Below are 27,875 nucleotides of genomic sequence, written 5' to 3'. Positions count from 1 at the left end.
GGACAGGGTTCAGTAAAAGATCTCCATTGCATACTTTCACCTCACAGGCATTCCTGATAGGAAAAATGCAGACAGCTTTTGTTTTTTTAAAAAAATACCAGTTACCACCACAAGAGGAAGCAGCAGAATTTCCCCAAATGCTGGCTGTGAGAGCACAGCACAGCTCACACTCCCCCAGCTCACTAAGGTATCACATCTCCAGGTACAGATGGTAGGCAGGCCAATCTGACACAGGTGTAAGGAGGGAAGGGACAAACAGTGTAACAAATGCAAAGAGAAAAATAAAACAGAAACCAACACTTCAGCAACATTTAGTACAACCAGCTTCAACCAATAAATCTGGCAGAGGAAAAGGCAAAACATGACTGTTGGGGACAGGTAATACTGAGGGCAGCTCTGCTCCAGAGCTTACAGCAAGCACAGGTCAAGAGATGATACACTGCATATGCACAGTCATTATAGTCATAAACCAAGAAACATGGAAACACTGACACCTGACACAGATTAGCCAACTTCCTACACAGCTCTACTGTGCTACCAAGAGACCTGCAGGTCCAGTGGAAACACAAATCCACCATTTTTATCCAAATGTTTAACACCAGCCATTACAGAAATACTGCTTTGTGCAGCACCATCTTACAGGATCTCTTGGTCTGAAATTACCCAGTTTTGTATTTTCAGTTTCATCTTCTTCCAGAGGCAGTGGAGAGTGTTCAACATCTTAACACCAGGACAGACAAGCACCTTCCATACTTCTGACAAAAATTCCTTCTTATCCACTTCAGGTCTGAAGCAAGGAATGAAGTACTGCAAAAATAATTATTACTTACAGCAGTTGGAAATGTAAAGGATGTGACAGAGGTATTTCTGCTTTGCTTGTAATTTTGCAATAGTTACAACAGGACCTGCCCAGCTTCAAGTTCAAGTTATTAACTTCTGCATCCAAGAAGTATTTGTTTTCAATAATTTAAATGCAAAGTGATGCACAGAAGGTATTAAGACCTTTAGCTACAACCACCTCTACCATGTAAACCTAGTGACTGAAGAGCCTCTTCCCCTTGGACAAACTCCAAAATACTCTTGACTTGATAAAGCAAATCTAGACCTTTTTTATTTTATTTTTTTTAAACAATTTGCCAAAACTGGAATGAGAGATAAATAGAAGGCACAACAATTTTGCTTTTTTTTATACAAATACAAACTAAACATGAAAAAAACTCCCTATTTCAATAAAAAATTTCACAAGTTCAGGAAAAGTGTTTGAAGAGTCAAGTTCTAGACATTTAAAACCTATCCCACAATCCAAAATTTCAAAGTGGTAAAACAGTAGTTCGAATTCCTTGCTGTGATCATGTATCAAAAGGAAAAGAGATTCTACGGATACCCATTATTCCACTTTTACAGCGCCACAGAAAGGTGAAAGTCAATTTTTTCAAGTGGCAATGTCTCCAGACCGGAGGATGTTCATATGACCCTCAAAGAAACACCAAGAGTTTTGCTTTTCTGCCCTTGGAATACTTGCCAAGAACTATGTTTTCCTACAGGCTCTTGAATGCATGCACGTGAAATATTATTCCGCTGACTGCACCCAAATTCATTAGAAAGAGGGGAGGAAAAAAAAATAAAAGAAAAAAGAAAGACATTCCTTAGGAAAAACCACTGGTACCAAAAAAACCAAAAATCAGTCCGTAAGTTTGAGGTGAAGAAGAAAATTCAGTTCTTTTCTTTTTAAAATCCACTTTTCCTAAAACGTTGTTCCACAAAGCTGGAATCTGGGACAAGGACTAGAAAAAAATAAATCACAGAACCATAACACAAACAAAAAGGGGCCAAAATAGTATCAAACGTAGCAGTCTATAACAGGCTAGGGCCACATTCCAAGATACCCAAGGCTGAAATTCACAAATCTGCAGGAAAAAGGGTTTGCGCCATCACGTCAACATCTGCGATGAATTCACTGGCGTTGCCCGATCCCCCTTCCAGCTCCAAATCCTGGCTTCTGGGACATTCCTCCACGAGGAGGCCCTCGAATCCCACCTCCCAGCCCCCCACGAGTGCCTCCAGGTCCACGGGGTCTGTTATCTCTGCGGTCACCCTCCCTGGCAGCTCGTGTTTTCTTCTCCTCCACGTTCAGGCGCACCTCTCCCCTGAACATGATGGGCTGCAACAGAAGCACAGAAGGGGCTGTCATTAATGGGTCACCAGGAGCTCTTCAAGGTCAAGCAGATTCCTGCAACTTTGTCTCATATCCTCCTCTCCATGAAAGACTGAAGGGTCTTAGGATTACCTACTAAACAATGGCAATAGCAAAACCATGCATCCAGTCTTGGAGCTTTAGTAGAAGAACTAAAGATCTGAAGGAGTGACCTTTGAAAAGCCATCTCAGGCTGAACACAGAACATTCTGATGGGTTTCAGAAAAGCTCCCTGCATGGCTATGAGGGTGCATCCAGAGTCCCTGCCTACCACAGCAGGCAGGCATGGACATACATTCTGCATTAGCAATCACTGCTGACAGGCTGAGCAGGTACCTCCTGCCTTTGTTAGCAAAATTCTTTTCAGCATGCACACCAATACAGCTTCTTCCTTTCAGCCTCTGACAAACAAGATTCTACTTGTCCATAGAATCAGACTCTCTCTACCTTGTCCTCCTGAAAGCTGTTTATACACTTCCTGTGTTCAGCAATCTCCCACTAGAAAAAGGCTCTGTAATGAGCTCCTACAAGTTACTTCAATGACAAAGACTACACAAATCTTGGTAATAGGAGGGAAAAACATCACATCTACTTTAATATGCTCAAAAAAATCTAAAGGTATCAAGTACATTCTCTTCCTGTTAAGCTGAAAAACACTGTCTGTTGTCAACAGACCAAAAACCACTGCCTGGAAATTTATTTACCCTGTTGCTAAGGATCTTCTGAACCGGCTCAGGATCATCAAACACCACAAACCCAAAATTAGGGAGCTTTCCACCACTGTTGATGCGGAGTTCAACAACATTGCCATAGCCTGCAAGAGAAAAGCCAAGTTCTTGGGTCATACATTAGAATGCTCTGTTGGCCACGCCCATGGCTGCAACCCCCACCCCCTCAGACAGCAGCAAAGAAACCAACTTACTTTGGAAAAAGTCTTTAAGTTCAGATTTATCCACATCATGGGGAAGGTTCCCAACAAACAGCTGATGACTGTCTGGGTATCTCACAATCCGCCTGGTTTCAACATCGCCTTGTTCACCCTCGCGAACTTCAAGAGAAGAGAAAAGCAAAACTGATTTTAGAAAAGTCAACAAGCAGAAAAAACAAACAGAACAAGAACAAACAGAAAAACAAGCCATGGTGAGAATTATCACCATTAGAAAGAATCAATTCACATTGTCTATCCATTCATATACAAAACAGGAAAGCAGTCTACCCTAGCAAGTGCGTAATGATTTGCTTTTTAATCACCTGGCTGAGGCCAAGCTTGAATTTTTACTTGAGTAAAAATCGTGTGCTTACTGACAAAAATAATGATATTTCAAAAGCTTCAATTAACACATTGCTTCTCCAAAACCTTTAAGCACAGAAACCAGCTTCTTTGCAGCTCCTCTTACTTGGCCTAGGACCCCGCTGAGGTGGGATGCTCGTTCGCTGCTCCCTCACTCGCTGATCCCTCTGAGGTCTCTGAGGGGGGGTCTGGGATTCAGGCTTTGCCTCAGGGCGGGGCTGCATCAATTGAAAAAGGAGTGAACAGTTGAGTCAGAAATACCAGCAGGTTCAGCTTTTAAGAGCTCACTATCAAGTTGGTAATAAAAAAATACAGGAAAAGGTAATAGGTTTTTCCACCTGTGACTAAAACACATGTTAGCTCATGTTGGCTTATATGCTAAAAGCAAGCAGCATTCCCATGAACATTCCCTGTTTTCCTCCATGAGTAAAAATTAATTCTCAACCCAAAAACCAAGGAATAACATCTTCATAAAGTCTACCAGGAATCACAGAATGCTAAAGTCTTTGGGGCCTGGGAAGTCAAATCAGAAACAAGCAGATTTCACTCTTTTTCCCCTGTCAGCCAGTTTAGTACTTAAACTTCTCTAGATGCTGGATTCCTACCTGTGAGACCGGTACTTTCACAACATGAGGTGGTATTCCTGATACTGGGACAGCCCCACTGGGAGGAAGGTTCTTGCTGGTTACTGATGCCCAGGAAAATGTCTTAAAAAAAAAACAAAACAGAATGATATTAACTAACTACATCTCCATCTGAAATTTATTACTGACAGGACAGCTAACAGACACAGGATACCAGGAACAAATTTTAACTTGTACTTGAAAATCAGGAGCCAGCCAATAGCAGTTTCCCCACAATTTCCTTCAAATTATTTAAATTCAAAAGACTCAGTGCAATGACAATGGAGAGTTGAAACGGGACACAGCAGTGGCCCAACACCAAACACCAAGTATCACATCAAGGTTAATCAAAGTATTGAATTCCCGAACCCAAATCTGTCTACTTTACCTTCCTTAACACTGAGAAGTGACAAAAATCCCCAGGTAAAAATAAAGCTGTGTAAATAGACAGGAGAGCCACACTGATGAAACCACATTAGAGAAAAGAGAGATCCACAGTCATTACCCTGGAGTCCTCTTGCACTGCAGGAGCTGGATCAGCAGGAGCTGGAGAAGGACTCTTTTCCACAGTCTCTTCTGGAGCAGATTCCTCTAATACTGGCTCAGACTTTTCTTCCTGCACCTCTGGTTCAGGTTCCTGTTCAGGTTCTGCCTCTGGCTCAGGCTCTGCCTCTGCAGCTGTCTCTTCCAGGTGTTCCTCAATGTCATTGCTATTACACAGCAGCACAAAAAGCAGGAAAGAGGTGTTATTGTATTTATTCTATTACTGGTGATAAGCAGTGCTACTTATGCAATACAGAAGTCAGGCTCATGACATATGAGAGGAAGAACAAGGCCAAATAAGGCCACATTGCACAAGGATGCACATTTTGCATTTGTACACTATGAAGCAGCAAAACAAAAAATCCAGAGTCTCCATGTTCAGTCTAACAGCATTTTAATTTCAGCTGATCAATAAACAGAATTTTTTTGACTGTCAGAAGAAAACTATTAATAGCAATAAATTCATGTGACCTGTTCTACAAGCAGCCTGTCCCACAGAATGCCTGACTTCATCTATAAATATATTATTACCTGACAGCCTGCTCATAATAAGCACCACTATCATCAGGAACAGCCTCAGGTGTCTGCTGTCTTTCCTCAGGTTCCTCCCCTTCCTCTTCTGATTCTAAATAAGGTTAGAAAAGGAAAAAAAAAAACACACATCTTTAGTAAGAGGCTCAAACACAAGTCACTTATCACAAAATACAGGTGAAGTTTCTGCCAAAGAACACACAAGAAGCACTTTTGAGATGTGACATGAAACAGACATTTTTGTATATTTCCACTATCACTTTGGTTATTCAGTTTTCACCAAGGTTAAAAAATGTGCTCCAAATATTTCAGAGAACAAGATTTATAACCTACAAATCTGACTGCAACTGCCAAAATAAGTCTTACAGTTCTTGTAATAGAAACAGATTATGCCAGAAAAATAATCATCTGCATGTCACAACTCCTTGGTGGACCGTAAAGAACCACAGGCAAGGAAAAAACCTACAAGCACATGAAATCTAATCTGGGAATAGAATGTTGATATAGATCCAGAACCAAACACCAACAGAACCATCCAAAAATTTCTGCTGCTTACCCTCTGGAGGCTCAGTATCAGAGTCCCCAAAAACCTCGTCCTGGTAGCGGAAGATATCGTTGTGGACATAGAACTTGTTTGCAACAGAGCCCTAAGAGCAAATCAAAGGGAAGAACTGAATCAATTACAACAATCCAGTAATGTAAAAATTGAAATAATGTGAAAACAAGAAAGGTTTGAGCAAACTGTCCTTCCCACAAGATTAATCCAAATTTGCCTCTTTTAAGAAAATAATGTTATGTGGGGCAGGAAAACGAGAAACTAAAAACACATCACTCCTAACAAGTTAGGTATGGATGGAACAAAGAAAAAAAAATTTTTTGAAGTGCTTGTAATTCCAATAGCTCACAACACTAAAGAAGTGTGATTAACAACTTCCTGGTGTTCAAAGTATTAATTTTTATCTCCAAGTCATATTGTCAAACAGAGTGATCTTGCAACACTCCTTTTTCACTATCATTTTCATTTCTGTGAACTGCTTTGTTAAAAAAGTCTATTTAAAAATCCCACTTCAAATGCTAAGTCAGCACTTTATGAAAAAGAAAATCTGGAACCCATATTTTCAAAGTGACAGGAAGCATTTCCCTCTTTCTACTACCCCTTTTTCAGTAAAAAAAACAGTTGCTAGGATAGCAAATCAAAGACAATATAATTTTAATATGCTTAAGAAAAAAAAAGTGTTGCACTAACCTAGGAGTCCAAAGTCAGGATATTTATAACTGATTTCGATATCCAAGGTCAATGTACAATCACACAGAAGTAGTGTGATTCCCAAAGGAATTTTCAGAACGTAACTGCTGAATTTTGTGGCAAGTAACGTTCCTAGTCTAAGCCTTGAGATCACAGCCCTGAGGCAGCCAGAGCTCAGCAGTAGTGCCAGCAGCACACCCACCTCAGGAGCGAGCACGAAGGTCTGCATGAACCTGCGCACGGGCTGCATGTTGTTGGAGAGCTCCCCCATCACCTGCACCACCACGCCGTCGTTGAGGGTGGCGTGGGCGTCCACGTGACGGATCTTTGTGTGGCAATCCTTGAAGTTCAGTGACAGCACCTTCTTGTGGATATCCTAGGAAAGAATGGTACATGTGGGTTATGCTGCAGAAGCCATTTCTGCCAAGTAAGCAGCTTTCAGAGAAAGAAAAATCATAAAAACTGGTTTAAGATACAGTCCCTAACTCTGGAGAGAGAGAGAGATTGGCAGGATGCTTGTTAAGTTTGCTTTGCAAGCAATTTTACATTATAAACCTTCTGCTGTCTACAGTCAAGAGGGTTTTTTTCCTCCCCATTTTTTCCCTTCTTTTACAGAAGGCATTTGCACAGTGTGGGGGTGAATCACAGCTGGATACATTTCTCTTCTCAACCATAAGGTGACAAAATAGAAGGAAAGAACAGCTTTCTTATTTAAAAGTTCTTACAGATTGCCCATAGACTGCGTCAGCTGGTTTTCCATTGGAATCCAAGCCACCGTGGACATAGGAAGAGTTCTTTCCATAAAACCTGTTGGAAAGAAATATTTTAATGCCAAGCTTTGCTGTGTAAGAACATTGAGCCTCTACATTAGAGTGCAGTACAAATAATTCACTTTTAAGTAAGTTTCCTGTCTGAATCACCAGAATAAAGCCACAAAATCTCATAATCCTGTTACTAATCAGAGGGTGGGGGGAAACCAAAATTTTCTAATGTAAGCTGTAGCATTCAGGTGTGTCAGAGACCCAGGCACCAACAACCAAAACCAAAGTCTCATGAGAGCTCATGATCCAATCCCATTATCCTCTTTCTGCATGAGGTCCCCAAAACAACACCCTGAACATCTGGGAGGCTGAAGGCTCCCTCTTAAGTTCCAATTTCAAGCTTGAGCAAGGAGCAATGGAACGGTTTTGCTCTCTTACAGTAAAAAACATATTGCAAGTAGATCTTCCTTTCTGGAACTGAGAGGTTACCACCTGAAATGCCCCAAGCACCATGGCACTGGACTCTGCCAGCAGATAAAAGACTGGAATGGATTCCATGGCACAGAGTCAACCGTCCCCTGACCCACAGGGATGAGGCCAGCTATTCACCCAAGTGGAAAAACACTCTGAGTAACTGTTCCTGAGACTGGATGGGGGGAAGTTGTCAGAAACTTTATCAAAATACAACAAAATGAAGTGTCTCTTCATAAACAGGACTAGTTTCAGAAGGATACCTGTCACACCAAACAGGACTGATTTGTTTAGATAATAATTATAGTCTGCTGCATATCCACAATTCCTTGACCTTCCTTTAAGAAAGAGCTGGTGTGACTCCCAAGAGAGACCAGCAGACATGCACAAAGCTTATTCAATCTTTCCTTCTAGTGAGAGGGCATTTTATCAAGCCAAAAACGACAGAAATAGTCAACTAAGTGGTATTTCTCCAACTTCACTTTACACTGATTACAAGCAGAAGTGGCAAGCAGCATTTCAGCAAGAACCAGAACTCAGATATTTAAAGAACTCCTGTAATCTTTATTATCCATCTTTTAACCCAGCTGAACAAAATCAAAAGTAAACGATGCTTAGCATCTTGAATAAATCAGTTTAAGTGACAAAATTCAGCAAACTAAGACACAGGAATAAGACCATTCACCAATTTTAACACACAAGTTAAGAAATTCCCCCAGAAAACCAGCTCCAAGCGAAGCAGAGCTTTACCTGTGCAAATAGTCAGGTGCTTGGTTCAGCAGGGTATAGTACTGCCTCACGAACTCCCGCCCGACCAGCAGGGGACTTGGCTTCTCCATCACCATTTCTTTGGTCAACTGAAAACTAGGGGAAAAAACAAAGGCTCCATAAACCACGAGCATTTCAAATGGCTGGTCTCATCCTGATTGCATAAGCCACCTAATCACAGTGGAAAGCACGCACCAGGACTGTTTTACCCTGTAAGCAGTTTAAGCAATGTGTTTTCAGAGTCATCAGAGTTTTGGTGCCAGGGAGAGGATTCCTGGGTACCAAACCAGAGGTGGGAGAGGCTGCATGGCCAAGGCAGGTCACCTCATAACCTGCCAGTAGCTAAGCATCCCACATATCCTCAGGAAAAAGCAGGTGGCTAGCAAGTAAGGTTCTTCAAGAGGATTTGCTAAGTGGCTAAGACATTTACAGTCAATCCAAATTCTACTTACCTCACTTGACTTCACAATCAGAATTAAAAGTCAGATGTTCTCAGGCAAAGCCTGTGCTACTGTATTAAGGGCATTTTTAGAAGGTCAGAATAAGTCCAATCTATTTTTATCAGCAGCACAGCGCTACTTGCTGTGAGTGTCAAGCACTCTGCAGGAATATTAGATTATATTAAAATTATTATGCTACAAACTAACACAAACTGCTCTTCCCCTGCTTCCACCAATCTCAGCAAGTCATTTCTCACTTGAATTCAGACCACCAGTCAAGTGAACAGCACCACCCATGCCCAGGGACAAATCCATCTGGGTACTTCTACCTACCTTCCATGGAGCTGTAAGTTACAAAAATAAAGTATTGCAGGTTGGTTACACATTACAGGTATCTTCAGCTCAACCCAGAGCAGATTCCCACATTTCCTTGTTATTAAATACTCAAACACTGTTCAAACTCACTCAAACTAGTTTTAAACTCACAGGGATAAGCACCAATAGCAGGCCATGTTCTTGGTACCAAATACAGAACCAACAGCAGGTTTTCTGCTTCACACTCAGTTTGCTAAGCCCCCACTCTCTACTGATTGGTGCAACTCTCTCCTTCACTACAGAGCTCTTTTCCCAACCACATGGTATTCAAATTCCATATGCACCATCCTCCAGGTATGACAAGCAAGTCAAAACTGACACTACTCATCTGAGCCCTCTAAAAAGCAATTCAGGAATCACTGATCACTTTGCTTTTATTTAATACTGATAACTATAAATAGTGACAAGAAATGATGGCATCAACGAGTGGGGGGAAACCCAGACTGGGTCACAGCCAGAACACAGAATGGGAGGAAAAAAAGGAAGCCAAACTAAGTAGTCTTTTAGCATAGAATAATCCAGAAGGAGTCTGCAAAAGCTCGTGCCAAGCCAGGCATGTCTCAGGACAAGCTTTCTCTTGTCACAATACCCAAGAGCATCCCCTATCCTGAGAAAACTCAGTTGCCCACAACTTATGCTTCAAACATAGCAAAATGGAAAGAAAAAGAGTGGCTTTCCCACCTGCTTGTACTCAACCCTATCCCAGTTCATCCAAGGATCTTAAACGTTTGATACTCACTGTATTTAGTGAATTTCAGAGAATTTGTTCTTTAGACACCAAAAACTGACAAGAGAGCAGAGCTTCAGGAGACAGAGGTGACCAGGCTGGTGTTAACTGCAAACACAACGTACACAGAGCTGCAAAGGAAATCACAACCACACTGCTGGATGGACCAGGAATGCAAAACAGAAGCTTTAAGCCCCAAAGAGATGAATGTACTTAGGAAGATGCCATGGAAGCTGGCACTGTGGGTGAAGCTAAGTCCAAATGAACCTGGCAAATTTCATCTATCTCAGTCAATGGTCAAACACCCAACACATGGTAATCAAGGGACAAGGCAGTGTTTAGCCACACTGTCAGAACACCCAGGTAACAGATCTGAGGATGTGATCACACCCAAGCTCCCAGCAGAGGCCAGAATGAACTGCAATCAGCTTTGCTGCAGGAATGCAGCTAAGACTCAAGGCAGAAGACACAACAGCAGAGCCATAATTTTGTATACATTGAGGTGTTTTGCTCTGCTTTTAATATAACCACATATTACCATCTTTTCAAGTCTAGAAAAAATGAGAAATTTTCCCATTCTATTTTAAAACACACTTTTCTCTAGGTTTAAATACAGCAAGAAACATCTGGTGAGCTCCAGAACATGTGTCCAGAACATGTGTCCTCTCTTTCAGCAGGAAATGTGCCTATCATCACCACATAAAGAAATGTTACCTACATTATAATGTGCAGAAAAAATAAGATTAAATATGACCTAGAACTTAAACAGGCTTTTCAAAACATTCATAAGCTTTCAGCTGTTAGAGGACTTTCAAGAGTTAACCATGCAGAAAGGAAGAAAGAGTCCATGGCTGGGTCTGGCCTGCAGGAAATGCTCAGATTCTGCAAACCATTTTCATTTCAGGAAGGTTCTACTATCTGTGGTTTTGCAGAAGCCTCTGAACTCAAAATGTAATGTATTACAGATACAGATGCCCAACACCCACAGCACAGTCTGAGGTGACAAAAACCCCCAAGAGATGAACTCCTGCCTTCTACTGCACGTTAAATGAGATCCCCATAAAATGTTATCAGACAGTAAAAGAACCCAGCAAAGGTAAAGTACAGCTAAGTGGTGACTACCACTGCTGACTTCCTCATCCCACTGTGTTTCCTCCTGAGTACCTGTGAAGCTCTAGAAGGAGCAGGCCAGGCCTAAAGCAGTGGGAGTAGAAATGGCAGAGTGACATGACCTGCACTTTTACTGCACTTTTAGCTCCAGTCAGCTTAACTGACAAGGCAGGATTTCTTTGCTGCACAACAGTTAAAAATTTGCTTCTGTGCTGACAGTTTACAGCCAGGAAGCCAGTCCCACCATACACCACATCATCATTTGGAGAATGACAGGAGGCACACTTCATTTCTTTGTGAATTCCAGTTTCCCTGGAATTCAAGCTTATTTCTACAAATGTAAATAGGCAGGTTTTCTATTCAGTTCTGATAAATGATGAATTGGGCTCTTCTGAGAATTATTTTCGAGTGCTTCCTAGAACACCAATGTACAAAGCCCGACATTCTCACATTATGGCAAAATCCTCCTGCAGCACTCAAAGTTCAAGAGCTGATTCACCAACAGCTCTTTCACATTTCTGATCTTCAGTGAAAGCCCTCACCCACATTAACCCACAGACACATCACTTTCTGTGCTGGTCTCAAAAAATATTGGAAGTGAAGTGGCTTGATTAGGTCTGTCATATTTACATGCTTAAAAATATGCATAAAAGAACTTCCCTCCTGCTACGGGTGAAAAATCTATCAGAACTAACTCCTACCATGAAAAGAGGAATTGCTGAGTGCCCAGTTGTTCTCAAGCAGATCTGAAAAGAAATGGGAAAGACCTACATGACCTAATCAGAGGACAACAATCTGTTTTTACTGCTGCTGCACCTGCTGCTACGTTGCCAGTTGCCATCTGCTCCTGTTCTCCAGCCAGCACAACCTGAATGGTGGAAGCCAAGCATCTCCTCAGAGAGCATTTGCTCCCTACCACTCATGAGCAATTTACTACTCCACTATTCCCTGATCCAAAAAAAACTGCTAATACCTCATACTACATTTTCATTGCACAGCACATAATAGCACCAAATGTTTGAACTGTCACTGTGCTACTCCTGATAAAAGCTTATCCACACATTTTCCTGTCAATTGACATAATGATGAAAGGGTGAAAATTGACAGGAAAAGCCGAAAATCTGATTATTTAAGATTCATTCATAATCATGCGTTCATATTATCCCATATGTAAAACAAACTGGATAAATCCAATTTTAACAAGTACACTATAACAATTCTGCAGCATAACTGAGCCCCTTTCTTAAGCCAAGGACTTAGAGGAAGACAAATACCTCCTTTACAGTGGTTATCACCTGGCTGATGGAAAATTCCACCATCTGTCACAATGCTCCCACTTGGCAGAAAATCAATGTCAGGCACTGAATTTCTGAAATAGTGTTATGTAAATTAGAGCCATTTATGTAAATTCCACATTAGCAAATTCAGATTTAGGCCCACAAAACCTATTAGTATATTAGTGCTCAGAAAAATGGACTCAGCACTCCCATCTAGCATGGGTTATTATTTTCTTACCAAACTGCAACGTGGTGAAAGCAAACTAATCACTGCTGTCCCAACTCAATTTGTTTGGGGTTTTTGTGGATTTGGGTTTTTTAAAAAAATTTGAATCGGGCAAGTTTAGCCTGAATGTTGTTTCTATTGGACTTCCTACACAACAGAAGTGTGTGTTGTGCTCATCACAGGATGTTGGGGCTCTCAGGACAACCCAGGCAAAAGCTCCTTGGCCTGATGTAAGAAGCCAAAGGAACAAAACCCAAACTTCACTTCCCAAAGAGTGTGGCAATTTTAAACTGCTAAGAAAAAAAGGTTAGAACTAACAAGAAGACAAATTAAAACTGAATCATAATCTCAACAGGCTCTGATGTGTTTTTAACATTAGCCTCATTTCTTTGTTCTCTGCCATCTTTAATTACATTTTTTTTTACTTGTATTTTAATACAAGGAACCTTCTCAAGAAACCCAAAGTTCCTACAATGCATTCTAGTCCTGAGTGGAATATTACACACAGCTCACCCCTTCTGCTTTGGCTACTCACATCTGAACTCCACTCCTTCCACCTCTACAAACTGGTGGAGTTCACAGGGTGCCAAAACACCATTTCAGACTGTCAAACTTTTCACACAACTCCACTCCCTCATTTTGGTATCAGTGAATTCCTTAACTAAAAAAGGCTTTTTGGAAATTGAAGAAACAGCAGGAGAAGCTTACAGAGAAAAGAGGGGTCTGTATCCAAGCACAACACAACACAAATGTGGCAAACAGCAATTTTGCTGGAAATTAAAGGTCTGGTCAATAGTTAATGGGATTGCATAATTAAGTGTCATTTGGGATTTCTCCAAGTTGCTTAGCAACAGGTGAGCATGCTCAAAGCCACAAACCATTTATTTAGGTGGAATAACCAGGTCTAGAAGCAGTTACTGCTGCTGTTATGGACAAAAAAAATTAAAGCAATGGAAGAAAATGCCAGCAGGCCTCAAAGAAGGATAATATAGACAAAGTTTAACTACAAAACAACAAATGCAGTTAATTCCAACTCTCCATACATTTTACATGACTGGCATCTGCTCTGCTGCTGGCTAAGCAATAAAAGAAAAAGCCATGAGGCTGGCACCTGTGTGAACCATGATATAAAATATTACAGTGAACAAGCTAAACTTGCACCCCATGGCAAATTCCAGGGCCCATCTCAGCTGGGGATTTAGATCACACCAGCTTGCTCTCAAGTAGAAGAGTGATAAGTAAATGTGTATTTAAACACAAAGACTGCAGACAGATCCACTGAGATACCCTTCTTTTAATACAGCCTGAACTATCCAAGGGCAACAAAGACACCAAAAACAATCCAGTTGTTGACCTGAGCTTAAATTATAGAGAGCTGAAAATGCACCTCAAATAAGCAGGCAGATGAAGTCCCAAAACACTAATCTGCTTTAAAAAATAGGTCTCATTACTTGCCTCCCACTGGATGCAGAGGCAGACAATGTCACTGGGACAGAGTGCCAGCAGCACAGCCTGTATTTCACACAAACCATTGCAGCTGCCTACCTGTAACCAGCTCATCTTTTCTGCCTTTTGACAGATTCAGAGGCAAAGTATTTAGCCTGGAAGAAGTTATCTTAAGTCAGCACTATTCCACAGGAGGCAAGATGCTTGGTAGCCACTGTCAATGGAAGCTCAATGATGGGATAAGTTATGCAATAAATAAATATTTGCAGATCAAATTGGGACAAGTTGTGAAGTTACCAGCATTCAACTCTTACAAGCATCTCCAGAAAACAGTGAGAGTCTGTAAGGTGAATGTATTCACCAGAACTTCCAGAAGCAAGCAGTGAATGAAGTGTCAGATATATCATGCAGACAGAGGAGCCTTTAATAATTTTCCAAACACATAATAAAACGTGGATCTTGACTGTCAAACAGCACAGTTATTTCTCCTTTCACTTGTGACTCATCTCGACTGTGTGACCCACACAACCTACAAAGACAGGCACTGCCTACATTCATAAGACACTTGAGGTGTTACAGGGAACTAGAACCTAAAAAAAACATTATTTTTTCAGGCAATCAGCTTTCTCTATGCTGAATTATCCAGATGCAGCAGAAAAGCAGAGCAATACCTGAGCCCCTTCTGAGACACACTGACATGGGACTCTCTAGAAAAGCCATGTATCACACCAACACATGGATAAGAAAAATTAAGTTAGAAGCTTAACTGTTTTCTAATCAAATCATCCACTCAAACAAAATTTAAGCACAATAAAAAGAAGTTTTCATCACAAGATTAAAAACTAATTCAGAATTACATTCAGCACTGCCCATGCTAGTACCAAACCCCTCTGCTTGCCAGTGGCAGATGGGAAGCCTTACTCAGCAGCAATGCACAGCCCTTCAAACACTGGCAGAATACAAATAAACAAGGCAGCAATTGCTGAAGAGCTGTCAGTGGAGAAGTCTGCCTGTGTTTTTGCTAACAAACCTAAGTGTGATCCACAAGTTGATGGATATGGTGGAGTCTGCCATTTCTTAGACAAAATTCAGCACTTGTGTTTTTCAGCTCTACCAAGCAAGAAAGAGACAAACTGAAGACTTCTAATGTTTTCAGTCAATCTAAAAGAAAAGAGATCATTTTGGAGAAATGTTATTTCCAGGGCATTAAACTCAAAAGCAGATTAAAAACACAAAGATGACCTGAAGTGTAAGTCAGGGTACCTGATATAAGCAAACCCCTACAGTAAGGGATGAACATTCATCTGGGTAAGGAAAATTATCCCAAACACTATTCCTGGGACTAAGAGCATAAAGCTCCAAAGACAAACAGCAAATCAGGTTCTGCTTACAAGAGAAGGGGAAAAAATCTAACCCAGAAGAATCCTAAAAACCTGCCATTAAAACTAAGTGATACAGTAAGAAATTTTTAACAAGGTGTTTGGCTTTTCTCTTCCTCCCTAAAACACTTTGCCACCCCTTCCACACCCTAGTATGGTGTGGGTTTGAGGGTTTTTCCTTCCTTTTTAAAGCTGTTTCATCTGGCTTCCAAGTTTCTACTTGATACCAATCTTCACTTCTATTCAGCAGTTACCTGCTGTAACATTAAACTGAAGTGATTTGTCCTGAGCCTAAGGAGCAACACTTCATAGCCTCACAAAAAGAGAGCTCTGTTGCATTTAGCATACAGAAAAACATGTGGCCCTTGTGATTTGACAGAAGCCAAAAAGGAACTCAGATTTTGTGTTTCTTTTTGTGGAAAAACGAATTCCACAAAAAGGAACACAAAATCTGAGTTCTCTGAAAACGCAAAGCCTTGAGAATTCCCAGAAATATTCCTACATTTTAATAATCCTAAAATCAGATTATCCTAAACAGGCTCTCAAATGTGGGGAAAGGATTTGCCTTTCTAACTGAACTTACTTTAACCTCATTGACCCCTCAGTTAGGAGCAATGTTTTTCTGCAAAATTACATTTTAAACACATAAATTTCATCCTGAAGGGCAGTAGGATAGTGCTGAATGGTTTGTTTACTTTTTCTTTAGTAAGAAATAAGTCAGCTTTCTGCCTCTACTGCTCTCCAGATCACTTCATGATAAAGCAGCTACTTAGACCCTGTGATTTTGCCATTAGAACAGGTTTTGTTTTGACATCCAAGAGCTGCTCCAACATCTCGATGAAGTTGGCAGCAGGTCCAGTCATCTTCTCTTAGGTCTGCAAATTTTCCATTTGGCTCCAGTGCAGCTTCTTAAAGTAAAAAAGCAAAAGTTACTCATCAGCAGTCAGAAGAGGCAGATCAGAACCCTGAGCTACACCAACACTACAGCGAAATTCAAGCTTAATGCCACTCAGATTAGAATCACCAAGATTAAGATTCAAAATATTTTCTGCATGCCAAGCAACAGAGAACTGTAAAGAGAATCAACTCCTTCACCTCTACCCACTTAGGTCACAGAAGAGGCTTAAACCTGGTGTATCAGCTGCATCCTGGCACTCAGGACTGACCCATCCCAGCACTGTTACATTAAAACAAACCACAGCCAGCCCAGCAGCAGGCAGGGAACAGCACAGGGCAGAGCAGACGGAAATGGAAGGTGGGCAGTGCAGAGCAGAGCTGCACGTTTGCCTCAGCAAGGAGTCAGGTCCAGCACAGATCACTCCTGCATAACTGACAGCAGCCAGGTCCTGCTCTGAAAGCTGCTCTGCACCAGCCATGGCCTCCTGGAAGAGCTCCAGACTTAATATAGCAAAGCTGGGACCTCAAGCCAGCACAACTCACTGCCTGCAAGGTTTAAGGATTCTTTTACAGTACCTGAGGATCACACTTCTGGTTTTCTTTCTAATTACTCAATGGGGTAGCTTAAGGTTATCAAGTCTACTAGTAGGTACCCCAGGAAATCAAATAACTACTTTAACTCAGCTCATTTTATATAGGCACCTATAAAAAATAATAAAAATCACCTGGACTTCTAGAGCAAACTATCACTTTTGGTTTGTTCCAGGCAGAGCAGACTCCAGCCAGCACAGCAACCAGCACCACCCTGCTGAAGTCCTGCTCTGCTTGGATTTCCTCCTTCATTCTTCAGTCATCAGCCCTGTCAGGCAAAAAGGCCCAGGTGCTAATATTAAAAACTAGAATGGTGTTTTCTAATTCTAACAGGCCATTTATGCCCCTTTAGGAGTGCTCTCTCATCAGCTCCTACTGTTTTGAACAGAAATATCAAGATGGACTTAAAACAACATCACCTTTGCTTTATCTCCATTTCAGTAAAGTGTTGCTCTGTATGTTTGCCTTACAATTTGCAATGTGAAAAATAAAGCTCTGAAACAAAGAATTTGCTGTTTCATTGAGTGCCTAAAGACTCTGTTTAAAATTCAGGTGTTCAAACTCCACCAGATGTGTTGAACTCTAGTGATGCTGTGGTGCCAGCACCAAAGGGAGCAGCAGAGCAGTGGTCCTGCCATCACAGCACAAACAAATCCTTTTGTTGTTTCTCAGGCTGCAAATACAAAGATTTCCAACAGAAATCCTGATGGGCTTGGCACACACTGACTAAGTCCTCTCCACCAGGTTTTCTTCTTTAATTTTAATTATGTTTCCCTGCCTTAAACTTAAGGAGTCCACACTTAACACAACCTAGCAAAAAAAGGGCAAATTTACCCCAGTCAGGAACTGGGGCCACTCTTTACTCCTGATGTATACAAGCCTAAGGTTTTTAAAAATATTTATATTTATAAAATTATGGCATACATTTGCAAAGGTTCCAGCATCGATTTCCTTTCCTAACAGACTTTGTACAATTACACTTTCTAGCAGGTTTCAGCAGTGCCTTCAAGCAAACCAGTCCCTGCAACACGTGATGCTGTCAAAAAGGTCGTGAGATTTCCATCACAAAGATAAGGATGTAAGACTTTAAGCACGTGAACACTTCCAGCCAGCCTTCAAATTAGCTCCATGTGCCATCCACTAAAACAAAAAAGCTAAACTCACAACTTTACATTGTTATATATGGTGACTGACACATTCCAGGAAAGGTGAGTTCAGTTCACAGGATGAAAAGATGCTGCCATCAGCATCAAGGAAGTATCACAGAGCTATCTAGAAAAATGGTTTGGCTTATTCTTTACAGACAGAGAATAGGAAAACTGAAAATTTGGTCGAAGGGAAAAATATCAGGAAAGGTATAAAATGCAGTTTTTGTCTGTCAACTCCTGCACTTCCCTTTATGACATCAATCTAACAAGCTTTGTTAGCTAAAAAAAAAAAAATCCAACACACCCCTCGCCACGTTTGATTTATGGCATCTGGAAGCATCAGCTTCCAAAGCTTGATAGCAGTGTCCAGATTTCCTAAATCTGTCACTCCTGGCTGTGAGAGCAGGGGCTTGCCAAAAATAGCACACACTGGAAACATGGCGGCGTGCTGCAAATGCTGCTTTCCCCCGGTGGTGGAACAAAAAAATCCTTTTTTTGGTAAAGACTGCTTATTCTATTCATGTAAGCCTTGACACAAGAGGTCACCAGGTAAGCCCGCAGAGAATGAGTAATGCCGTAGAACACCCAGATCAACACTGGGAGCGACTGGAAGATGTATGGAAACCTTTTCTCTGGGCTTTCTCCAGCACGTTCATCTGGGACCTTACAGGATGCTGGAAAGTCTCATTACAAGCACGACTTCGCATTTAAATCTTAGCTTAATCTCGGATTCAGCCAAGGTCATGCGGTAAACCAGGTTAAGATCCACGCTCTCCTGCTGGAATTTTAACTTCCTTCGCCTATAAAGTTACAGCAAGGGAGGCACCCCGAGCTGATACCCAGGTCCGGACCGAGCGAGCAGCCAGCGCTGCCCCTCCATCCGCAGCCACAGCTCCCCCTGAACCGGGAACACCTCGGCCTTCGGGTGGGCTCCTCCCCGGCCCCACCTGCCCAAAACAAAACCCAAAAGCGGAGAGCGAAAAAACCTCCGAGCCTGGAAAGGCGAGAACAAAGCTCGACCCGCACCCCTCGCCTCGCACAATGCGGGCCCGCGAGCAGCCGCTCCCCCGCCGCCCCCCCTGCCCCGCACCGCTCCCGCCGGCAGCTCCGAGGCCGCCGCGGCACCGGGAGCTCGGCCGAAGGCTGCGGAGCCCGCGGGGGCCGCGCGGCCGCGGGTCGGGCGGGAGGGCGCCGGCGCCCGCCACAAAGCGCGGCGGGGAGCGGGCGGGATGAGGGGGAGGGGGGCGCCAGCAGCGCCGTCCCGCACGGCCCGCGGCCTACTGAGAGCCGGGGGCGCCGCGGAGCCGGGGCGGTGCGTGCGGCCCGCGGGCCCCCCGGGAAAGGCGCGGCCGCGCCGGTGTCTCCCCGCGCCCCCCACCCCCTCACCTGCGGGCAGAGCGGGACGGGAGCGGAGGCGCCGCTTCACCACAGGGCCCGGCGGACGAGAAGCGCCTCACGCAGCGGCGTGCTCTGCCGCCGGCTACATATATCCGGCGCGCAGCCTATCCCAGCGGGCGCGGCCCAGCCAGTCAGAGAGCGGCCCTCGACCTCGCTCGGATGCCGGTTGGCTCACAGCCGTGAGGAGGCGGGCGGAGAGCTGAGGGACAGCTCAGCCAGCCAACCATGCGGCAGCGCTCCGCGGGGCGGGGAGAGTGATTGACAGACAGGTGAACCAATAGGCGGAGGGCGATTGCTGATAGATTTGCGCTTTGGCCAATGGGACGACGCTCCCCTCGCCAGCAGGCGCGCAAGGCGGCGCGCGCCGGACGCCGCAGTGTGGTTGAGCCGCACTGCAGCGCCCTTGAGAAGGTGGTGGTAAACCCCGTTATAGATGGGGCGGGCCCCGCGGGGAGAGGCGGCCAATGGGAGGGCGCGCTCGGCAATGACGGACAGTTCCCCGCCGCGGCTCTTAAAGGGGCAGGCGGCCGCCACGCGGGGCGGCGTCCCGCGCTCCGCAGCGCTCCCTGCTGCAGGGAGCGAGGGGGCGCTAACATGGCGGCGGGCGTCGTGAGGGGGCTGAGGGGGGAATCAGGGCCCTGCCCCCGCGGCCGAGCGCTGCGGACTCCCAGGCAGTGGCCGCCCGCTTTGGCTGTGTCTCCACAGGCTGCTTGGGGCTCACCTGTCCCACGCACCTGAGAGAAACCCCCAGTGCGGGGGGGCGGAAGGAGCTGCTCGCCCCAAGGCGCCTCCACCACACCCAGCCCGGCCGCTCACGCCAAGCTGACCGTGGTGGTCACCGGTGGTCACTGACCCCTGCGCATTCCGGGAGGCTCACCCAGCTCTGCTTTTCCCTCACAGCTTCTGAGCAAAGCAGACTCAGCATCGTCTGCCCCAGAGGAAGCCAAGCAGCAGCATTTTCTAACACACCTACAAAGGAGGAGCGAGGCCTGGAAGTTCTCAGATCCTCTTGCTCACCAGCAGGTGCTGGTCCAGGGACCCCGGCGAGCAGGAGGGAATGGGAGCAGGCAGTGAGCCAGAGCTAAGCAGCTTCCCGGCAGCCATAGCTTTCCATTTGTTTGTGTCACATCCCATCCCACACGTATCTATGACATGAAGCACTCAGAGATGGATTTCACCCTATAAAAATTACTTCCTGCCCACCGCCACATCCCTGAGTGCTGCCTAAACCCCTCCCTGCCATGCCTTGCAAGGGATAGACAGGGTTGGCATGGGGCCACCCTCGGCATTAATATCCTCCCCCAATACCTCTGACTATTTTTAGCCTAAGCCAAGCTGCAATCTGCCAGATCATAAATCAGCACTGCAGACTTTTACAAAGTTTAACGTGAGCCCAGTGACCCAGCACAACAGCCTGCCCCGAATAAACTCTGCCAGGGGGATCTATGGCATCTCTCTGCAGAGCAATAGTGGGGCAGGGAATTCCCCTTTTATAAGACCATCGGTACAGCAGCAGCATCCTGTGCACCTCAAAAGAAATGCCCAGACCCCCAGCTGGTGAGGCAGAAAACAAGAAACACGCTGGTTACATTGCCTGCTACACGTTGGGCTTCTCAAGGGGAAGATGCTGAGAGCCAGCACGTGGTGGGGAAGTGTCACACACACAGAGCTCTGCCAGCTCTCCTCAGCCCTGGTGTGATGTGATGCTCTGCCCCCTCTCCAGCTTCCCTGCTCCCAGGTCCTCCACCTTGACCCAAGTTTTTTAGAAAGGGGCTCATTTTTCCTTCAAAAGGACCATACAAAGCAGACACATCTTCAAGGACCAGGACCCTTCTTCTCAACATGCTCCTCTGCTTTAGAGATTTCCCCCAAACCTCCCGCCCTCAATATCCAGTCTACCGAAACTCTCCCAAGCCAATAAATCTCAAAACCTCAAAAGTCGGACACGAACGAGCTTTTTAGCAGCCCATCCTCATGGCTGTCCCCACCGCCCTCCCGCTGCCCTTTGTCCGTGCCGATCCCCAGCCTGAAGGCGAGCAGAGCACCCGTGCCGGAGCTCCACACGGCCCAGCCACCACCCCAAGCCCCTGCACCGCTTCTTCCCTCGCCCTCCGCGGCATCCCCGCCTCCCGAGGCCGGGGCAGGCCCGCCCCTTCCTCCGCGCCGCGCCCGCAGCCGCGATCGGGATCCGGGATCCGGGAGCGGCTCCGCCATGCCGGTGGGTGCGGCGCCGCTGCGGGGCCGGGGGACGTGGCGGGCGGCGGGGCAGGGAGGGCTCCCCCGACCCGCGGTGCTCCCGCAGGCCCCGAGGTTCCCCGGACCTCCGGGGCTCTTTCAGCCCCCCGCGCTCCCCAGTCCCCCGAGGCTTCTCCAGGCTCTGGGGCTCCCCCAAAGCCCCCGATTCTCTCAGTCCTCGAGGCTCCCCCAGCCCCCAGAGTTTCCCCTCTCCTCGATGCTCCCCTAGTTCCCCAGGGCTCCCCCAGCCCTCCAAGGTCCTCCCCAGATCCTGCAGCTCCCCCAAAGCCCAAGGCTCCCCCAGTCCCAAACTCCCCCAAACCCCAGGCCACCCCCAACCCCCAGGGCTCAGACACAGAAGGGCACCATTGATGGGATCCTCCTTCCCCCCTGCCTGCACACTGCCCCAAAGCACACAGGGCCTTTAGGAAATAAAACTGAAGAAAGTGGCAATTACACTGAAAAAACCCTATTGGGAACCTCCATCCCAGGCTCCTTCCTGGGTGAAAGATCCCAAGAGGGTTTTAGCTTCACAGTGGCAGGGGGCACAGGGTGGTTCTGAATAGAAGGAAATATGGGTTGCAGGCACAATAGTTTTACTTTTCTTTTTAAAGGAAAGTAAAAAGCACGTGCAAGAGAAGGAAATTAGGACCCATCTGGTGCCAAAGGTTGAAGGCAGTGGTTGGTAACAGGCAAACAGTGTTTTGTTGACCTAGTGTTGATCACAAGTAGTGAAGATATTGCTGGGGCCCCAGTGGAGTGGAGGGATGGAAAAACAGCACTAATGGCCTTTAAATTTCTGTTTTGCTTTTATTTTTATTATGTCGGGGACCAGAAGCCTTGTAGATGCAAGAAGAGTAGGATGAGGTGAAAACCTCACAGACTTAAGTCAGGACAGCGAGTAGCTGAGGCAGGAGATTTGCCTCTGCTTGGGTCCCCTGGACAGGCTGAGTCCAGCAGAGGCCATGGAGATGGCCATTTGTGCTGACTCTGAGGTAGCCACACAATCTCCAAAGGTGCCTCAGGATTATGCTGTGGGGGACAGCACAACGACACCATAGGGAGGACTACCAAGAGTTCTCAGTTTTGCTGAGGATCCCTTAGTGGTGTGTGTATGGACCTTTTGACTTGGGAGGCTTTGAACCTCTCCAAGGAAAAAGGCAGGTGTGGAGTGCTCATGGTGCATTTCCAGCTGTGCTCTCCCTGACCCTGGACTGCCTCTTTTGTCTCCAGAAACACGAGTTCTTCGTGGACATGACCTGTGAGGGCTGTTCCAATGCAGTCACCCGTGTCCTGCACAGGCTGGGAGGTGAGTAAGTGCTGGCTGTGGCACAGCCAGCTCCAGGGCAGTGTCCTGGGCTCCTCCATCCTCGAGGATAACGCTGTGGGACTTGTCCTTGCTCTGCTCTGAGGCTGCTCCTTAGCTGGTGACAAGTCACTGGTTGTTTGCAGGTCTGTGACCCTTGGAGAAGTGTCAAGGGAGGGAGGAGCTGCCATGGCTGCAGGTGGCTCTGAGTCACCAGGGCCTCACCTGAGCCCTGGGGAAGGACACTGTGGACCCCTGCTCAGGCTGCCAGAGGGAAGGGAGGTGAATGTCCTGCCTGGCCCTGTTTCCAAGGAGGCCTGGGGTGTCCATGGTGCTTCCCCAGATGTGTCATCAGCAGTCACAGGGAAGAGCTGCTGAGCAGAGCCTTTGATGCTTGTCTGTGTAGCCTATTTTTAGTACCACCTGGAAAATTATAAAAATTGTAACCCATCTTTTGTTTGCTGGCATTTCCAAGAGAGAAGGATCTGGTCTGCACTCGTCAGTTGTGTGGACCTGTTCCCCTCTGAGGGAGAGCAGCTTCCAGCCACCAAGGCAAAGGCCTTGCAACTTTTTCCAGACCCCATTACCAGGCTGTGACAATTCCATTGTCCCTGTGTGTGGTTGTCAGCACCTCCATCACTCTTCTGGCCAGTATCAGCCTCAGTGATGATGAGGCATAGTTCTCAAAGCTGATCCATACCTGCAGGTTTTGTGAAATACATAACTGGATAGAGACTGCATGTCCAGTTCCTCTCACTGGGTGAGAGTGGCTCACCTTTATTAGGCACAGGGAAATCCACATGGTAAAATGTCTTTTTCCTCCTTTTACTTCCAGCTGGTAGGTGGTACTGCCAGTTTAGGCATCTTGTCCTGAGCCTTTGCTAACCCTATTCACACTAAACCAGAGCACAGACTGAGCTGGGTGGAAATTTTAGTGGCTGGTTTGAACTCAGCTTACACAGATTCCTACATGAGTGACTGTGTTGATCCAAGGAGGAGTGAGCAGATTAAAGCAGTTCAGAGACTGATACCTGATGTGGAGCTAGAGCAGATTTAACTTCCTTCATACCACGGCTGGCAGGACAGCAGGCTGGTTTTGCTGCCTGGTGGTGGTGTCAGAGTGTGCTGGCAGGAGATAAATGTCCATTTGACTGATGCCCTGGGGAGCAGAGATGTGTGAAGGTGAGCTTCCCCTGTGCTTACACCATTTGGCTGCTTCTAACTCTGCAAAATGCTTTTCCTCATAGGTGTCAACTTTGATATTGACCTGCCCAACAAGAAGGTGTACATTGACTCAGAGCACAACGTTGACACCCTCTTGGAAACCCTCAAGAAGACTGGAAAGAATGCTTCCTACCTTGGGGAAAAGTCTGCACAGTAGCCTTGCCTGGTGTGAGGAGCTAGGTATATTCCAGCTGTACCCAATGTGGAAGAGAGACATCTGAGCTTTTTCCAGCTCTCCCAGTAAAACAACATCTTCCTGGAAAGCACAAATTTAAAAAGATCTGCAGGTCCAGCTTCAGCAAACCCCTCATGTCAGAGAAGCAGCTGGAGCACACACAGGGACCCCTTAGCTGTTCTGCACAGCCTGTGTGATGCCAGCCTTGGCTGTAGTGGAGAGGTAGAACACAGTCTCTGTGCCATTCCCAGATGGACCCAGAGTTTGCCAGAGCACATTGTGCATGAAAACAAATCCCAAACACACTTAACAGCTGGGCAGAGAGAGTGGTGGGAGGGTGATGGGACACAAAGAGCCCTTTGGGTGTGAGATGCTGTGGGCTGGCTCTCAGCACAAGGACCTCCAACAGCTGATTCTCCTGATAAGGCTTTTAATCCTTCATTACACTTAAGGATGGAAAAACAGCAGCTCCCTGCTACTCTTCTGGATGTAAAATGTTGGGTTTCAGAATAGCTCCCAGTACACACATTCCCTGGCCAACTCTCTACTCCAATGACAACCTGATGGTTGCAGCCTGTCAATTTTCCCAGAATTCCAGCATTATGAAGACATGTACAAAACTGTGCTGACTGTAAAATATATTGGCAGACAAGGTTCAATTTCAGTGAAAAGAATAAAGTGGGAGAAGGCTGCCCACTCACTGCATGTATCATTCTTTAGTGTGCAAAATTATTACATGGCATCTCCTAAGAATTTGTTTCTGTCACTGCAGCTTTCTGATCCAGTGACATTTTTTTTAATGGTCTAGTTGGATCATCACAAATGCCCAGCACAGATGCACTGAAACCAGTTCATGCTGATTTAATTCCCAGTCAGTAAATTAAATCAGGGATTTATACCAGCAGGAATTAAATTGATACAAGAAAGAGCTGAGCTGATAGTGATGTGTGTGCAATGGATCTGCATTGCTTAATAGGCTGACAACAGATTTAAAATCTGCAGTTTGTATCATTTGAGCAAGCTCTCTGTGCTTCTTAGAAATTATTTAAAATCATAGCTGTAATCAAATAACAACCCCACTTAACAGACGGAAGCTGTTCTGAATTGATCAGTATCTTAAATAGTTTTCAGTCTATTTCAGTTTCCTAGTATTGACTGCAAGGGCTGTTACAGCTTGCAGAGACTTGTGGACTATTTGTCTGCAGAATTTAACTATTACAGCAAAGTCAGTCTCACATAAGGGGGGTGTGTCTCTTCTCCTGGCCCAGTTTTCCCATTTCTTTCCTTATAAGACATCAAGGCAGCTGGTGAGTCAGTTCAGCTGGCCAGCGTGGCAGAACGTTTCTCTGGATGCCTTTGTTTTCCTGTTGCATTTTTACTGAAGTTCTTTGACTTATCCAAGGATCTTAAGACTCAAAACGAAGGAGAGCAGGGGGCTGGACTGCCCTTGCAAGATCACTTCAGCAGTCAGGCTGAAAATTCACTAAATTTAAATTTTGCACAGCACATAGGGAATGTTTTTAGGGGCCCATCTGTAAAAGGAGGGAGGGAAGTTGCAAATCCTTGGCTCTGCTGGATGGATTTCCTTTGGCCCTCCTCCTGCTTGACCGGCAGAGGGCATCTCTGTATAACATTATCTGCTCTGGGCCTTGCTGTTCTCTCCCCTTCATTTATTCATTTATGTATTTATTTTGCAGGAACTCAATCATGACTTCAGCAAAAAGATGGCTTAACAGTCTGCATGTGTCCCAGCTTGCTGTGTCATTTGACCTTTGCCAGATGTCAGAAAGCAGAGGGCTGGCAGGAGGAGACAGCTGGGCCTTGTGCTCCAGAAGTGGAGAGGGCTGGGGGAGGAGGTTGTGTGGTGTTTCTAGTCCCACAGTAAATGAAGGCACTGCTTTTAACTTTCCGTGTGTGTCTGTGTGTCCTGTGTGTCTTTGTACTGCTTTAAGTGGTTTTCTGTGAAAGAGGCAGCTTTTAGGGATGGAAAACTCCCCTTTCCATGCACGACAGGTCTCCCAGGAAATTGCAGCTATCCTTAGAAGCTGACTGCAACCTCTGCCAGAGGACCACATCTCAGGAGAACTGTGCTTGAATGTCACTTAGATTCAGGGAATCTGCATCTTGGAAATTCTTTTTCCATTACAGAACAAACAAACTTTCCATTTGAGATGCAAGTGCTGGGAAGAAGGGACTTTAGCAGCCCCTGTAAATCAAGGATAACCAAGTGTCCTTTAGAGCTCAATGTGGCCTTGAGGCACAAGTGTGCAAAAGAGAATGCCTGGCCTGATGAGAAACACAGAAGGGATGGAGGAAGGATTAGGGTGTGGGCATATCCAAGGTCTCTCATTTCCTGGCCCAGTGACCAGCCTTGTGGACTGTACTGCTGCTTTCATTTAATTCAGGTTTTCAGCCCAGTGAGGGATCGCATGTGTGTGTCCCAGTCTGCTGTCTGGTTTCACATGGGGGATTCTCCCACACCTGCCAGTGACAGGGCTTGTTCTACAGAACGGAAACACAACTAAAGTTTGGAGGAAAAGGTTACCCTGCATTTCAGAAATTTTTGGAACTAACTTAAATTAATTTTGACATAATTGCAATTTATTCTTTCTTAGAGTAGTTTACTGCTTCAAAGTCCTTCTTTACCTTTGATCCAAGCATGATTAATTGCTCTAGGTGGACTTGAAGGGGGCTGGAGAAGCACTTCAAGGAATGCGTTACAGACACTTTTTATTACTGTTTAAATTAAGGGAAGCTAAAGGCTACAAGTGTAACATCATTGCTTCATTTTCTTGCCTTAAAGTCTCCCAGTTTGGCAGGAAGTTTCCAGAGCCAAGACCCAGAACCAAGACCTATTTCTGCTTTGTGTCCATGCACTCAGATGCCCTGTGTGACCCCTCCAGGGTCCGGGGGAGTGAGTGAATCCCTTTCCCTGGACTGCCCTTGCTGCCCTGAGCTGGTGTTTGCCAAGCTCAGTTATTATTTATTGCTCTCATCTTCCTCCCGGGCTTGGCCAGAGCCAGTGGCTCAGCTCTGGTGGCTGGGGAGGACGTGTGCTGGCACCTGGCGAGGAGCTGGATGGCACAGTGGCCTTGGAGCCACAATCCTTGTGGCACTTGCTGTCTGCCAGGCTGGCAGGGGCCAGGGGCAGCGTGGTGTGCACACAGGACAGCTCCCACTCCATCTTGCTGAGACCAAGCTGCTCGTCCTTGGTGTCTGGGGAGCAGTTTATGCTGCCCTGGCTGCTCTGCTCCCTCCTCCTCGCTCTCCTTTGGGTAAAGCCTGTTATCTCTGAGGCAGACAAGGAAAGGTTTCTGTCCACAGCCAGCCAGGAGGTTCATGCACATACCTGAAGCTCCAGCACCCATCTGCAGGGCTGCAGTCTCCCAGCTCTCCCCTTCATTGTTCAGTGTGGGCAGAGGGCAGACTCTGCTTTAGGGTCTGGCCTGTTGAGTAATGACATCCTGTGACAGTCCTCACTTTGGAGTGTGGG

General features: G+C 45.6%; 2 protein-coding genes across 3 annotated transcripts; one reads left to right on the top strand and one right to left on the bottom strand.

Moving 5' to 3' along the window:
* Positions 1-8: 8 nt before the first annotated feature.
* Positions 9-19,544, bottom strand: G3BP1 (G3BP stress granule assembly factor 1). 2 transcript variants are annotated; one of them, XM_063168875.1, is made up of 12 exons: positions 19,431-19,544; positions 8,411-8,524; positions 7,154-7,235; positions 6,631-6,804; positions 5,739-5,829; positions 5,183-5,276; positions 4,614-4,818; positions 4,091-4,192; positions 3,592-3,703; positions 3,117-3,242; positions 2,899-3,029; positions 9-2,161 (listed from the first exon to the last, which is right to left on the bottom strand). In XM_063168875.1, the coding sequence occupies exons 2-12, from the start codon at positions 8,503-8,505 to the stop codon at positions 1,955-1,957; spliced, it is 1,419 nt and encodes a 472-aa protein (XP_063024945.1). In that variant the 5' UTR covers positions 8,506-8,524; positions 19,431-19,544; the 3' UTR covers positions 9-1,954. The 2 variants fall into 2 exon arrangements, with proteins under 2 accessions (XP_063024945.1, XP_063024946.1); XM_063168876.1 differs by having other exon boundaries at positions 2,899-3,008.
* A 2,033-nt stretch (positions 19,545-21,577) lies between these two features.
* On the top strand, positions 21,578-26,291 carry ATOX1 (antioxidant 1 copper chaperone). The gene is made up of 4 exons (XM_063168874.1): positions 21,578-21,660; positions 22,911-22,986; positions 24,231-24,387; positions 26,080-26,291. Exons 1-3 carry the CDS (start codon positions 21,655-21,657, stop codon positions 24,362-24,364), a joined length of 216 nt encoding a protein of 71 aa, XP_063024944.1. The 5' UTR covers positions 21,578-21,654; the 3' UTR covers positions 24,365-24,387; positions 26,080-26,291.
* The last annotated feature ends 1,584 nt before the right edge of the window (positions 26,292-27,875 follow it).

The sequence above is a fragment of the Melospiza melodia genome, chromosome 14, assembly GCF_035770615.1.
Source record: "Melospiza melodia melodia isolate bMelMel2 chromosome 14, bMelMel2.pri, whole genome shotgun sequence".
NCBI lineage: Eukaryota > Metazoa > Chordata > Aves > Passeriformes > Passerellidae > Melospiza > Melospiza melodia.
The sequence above is the reverse complement of the archived record's forward strand: the minus strand, read 5'-3'. Positions and strand labels throughout refer to the sequence as shown.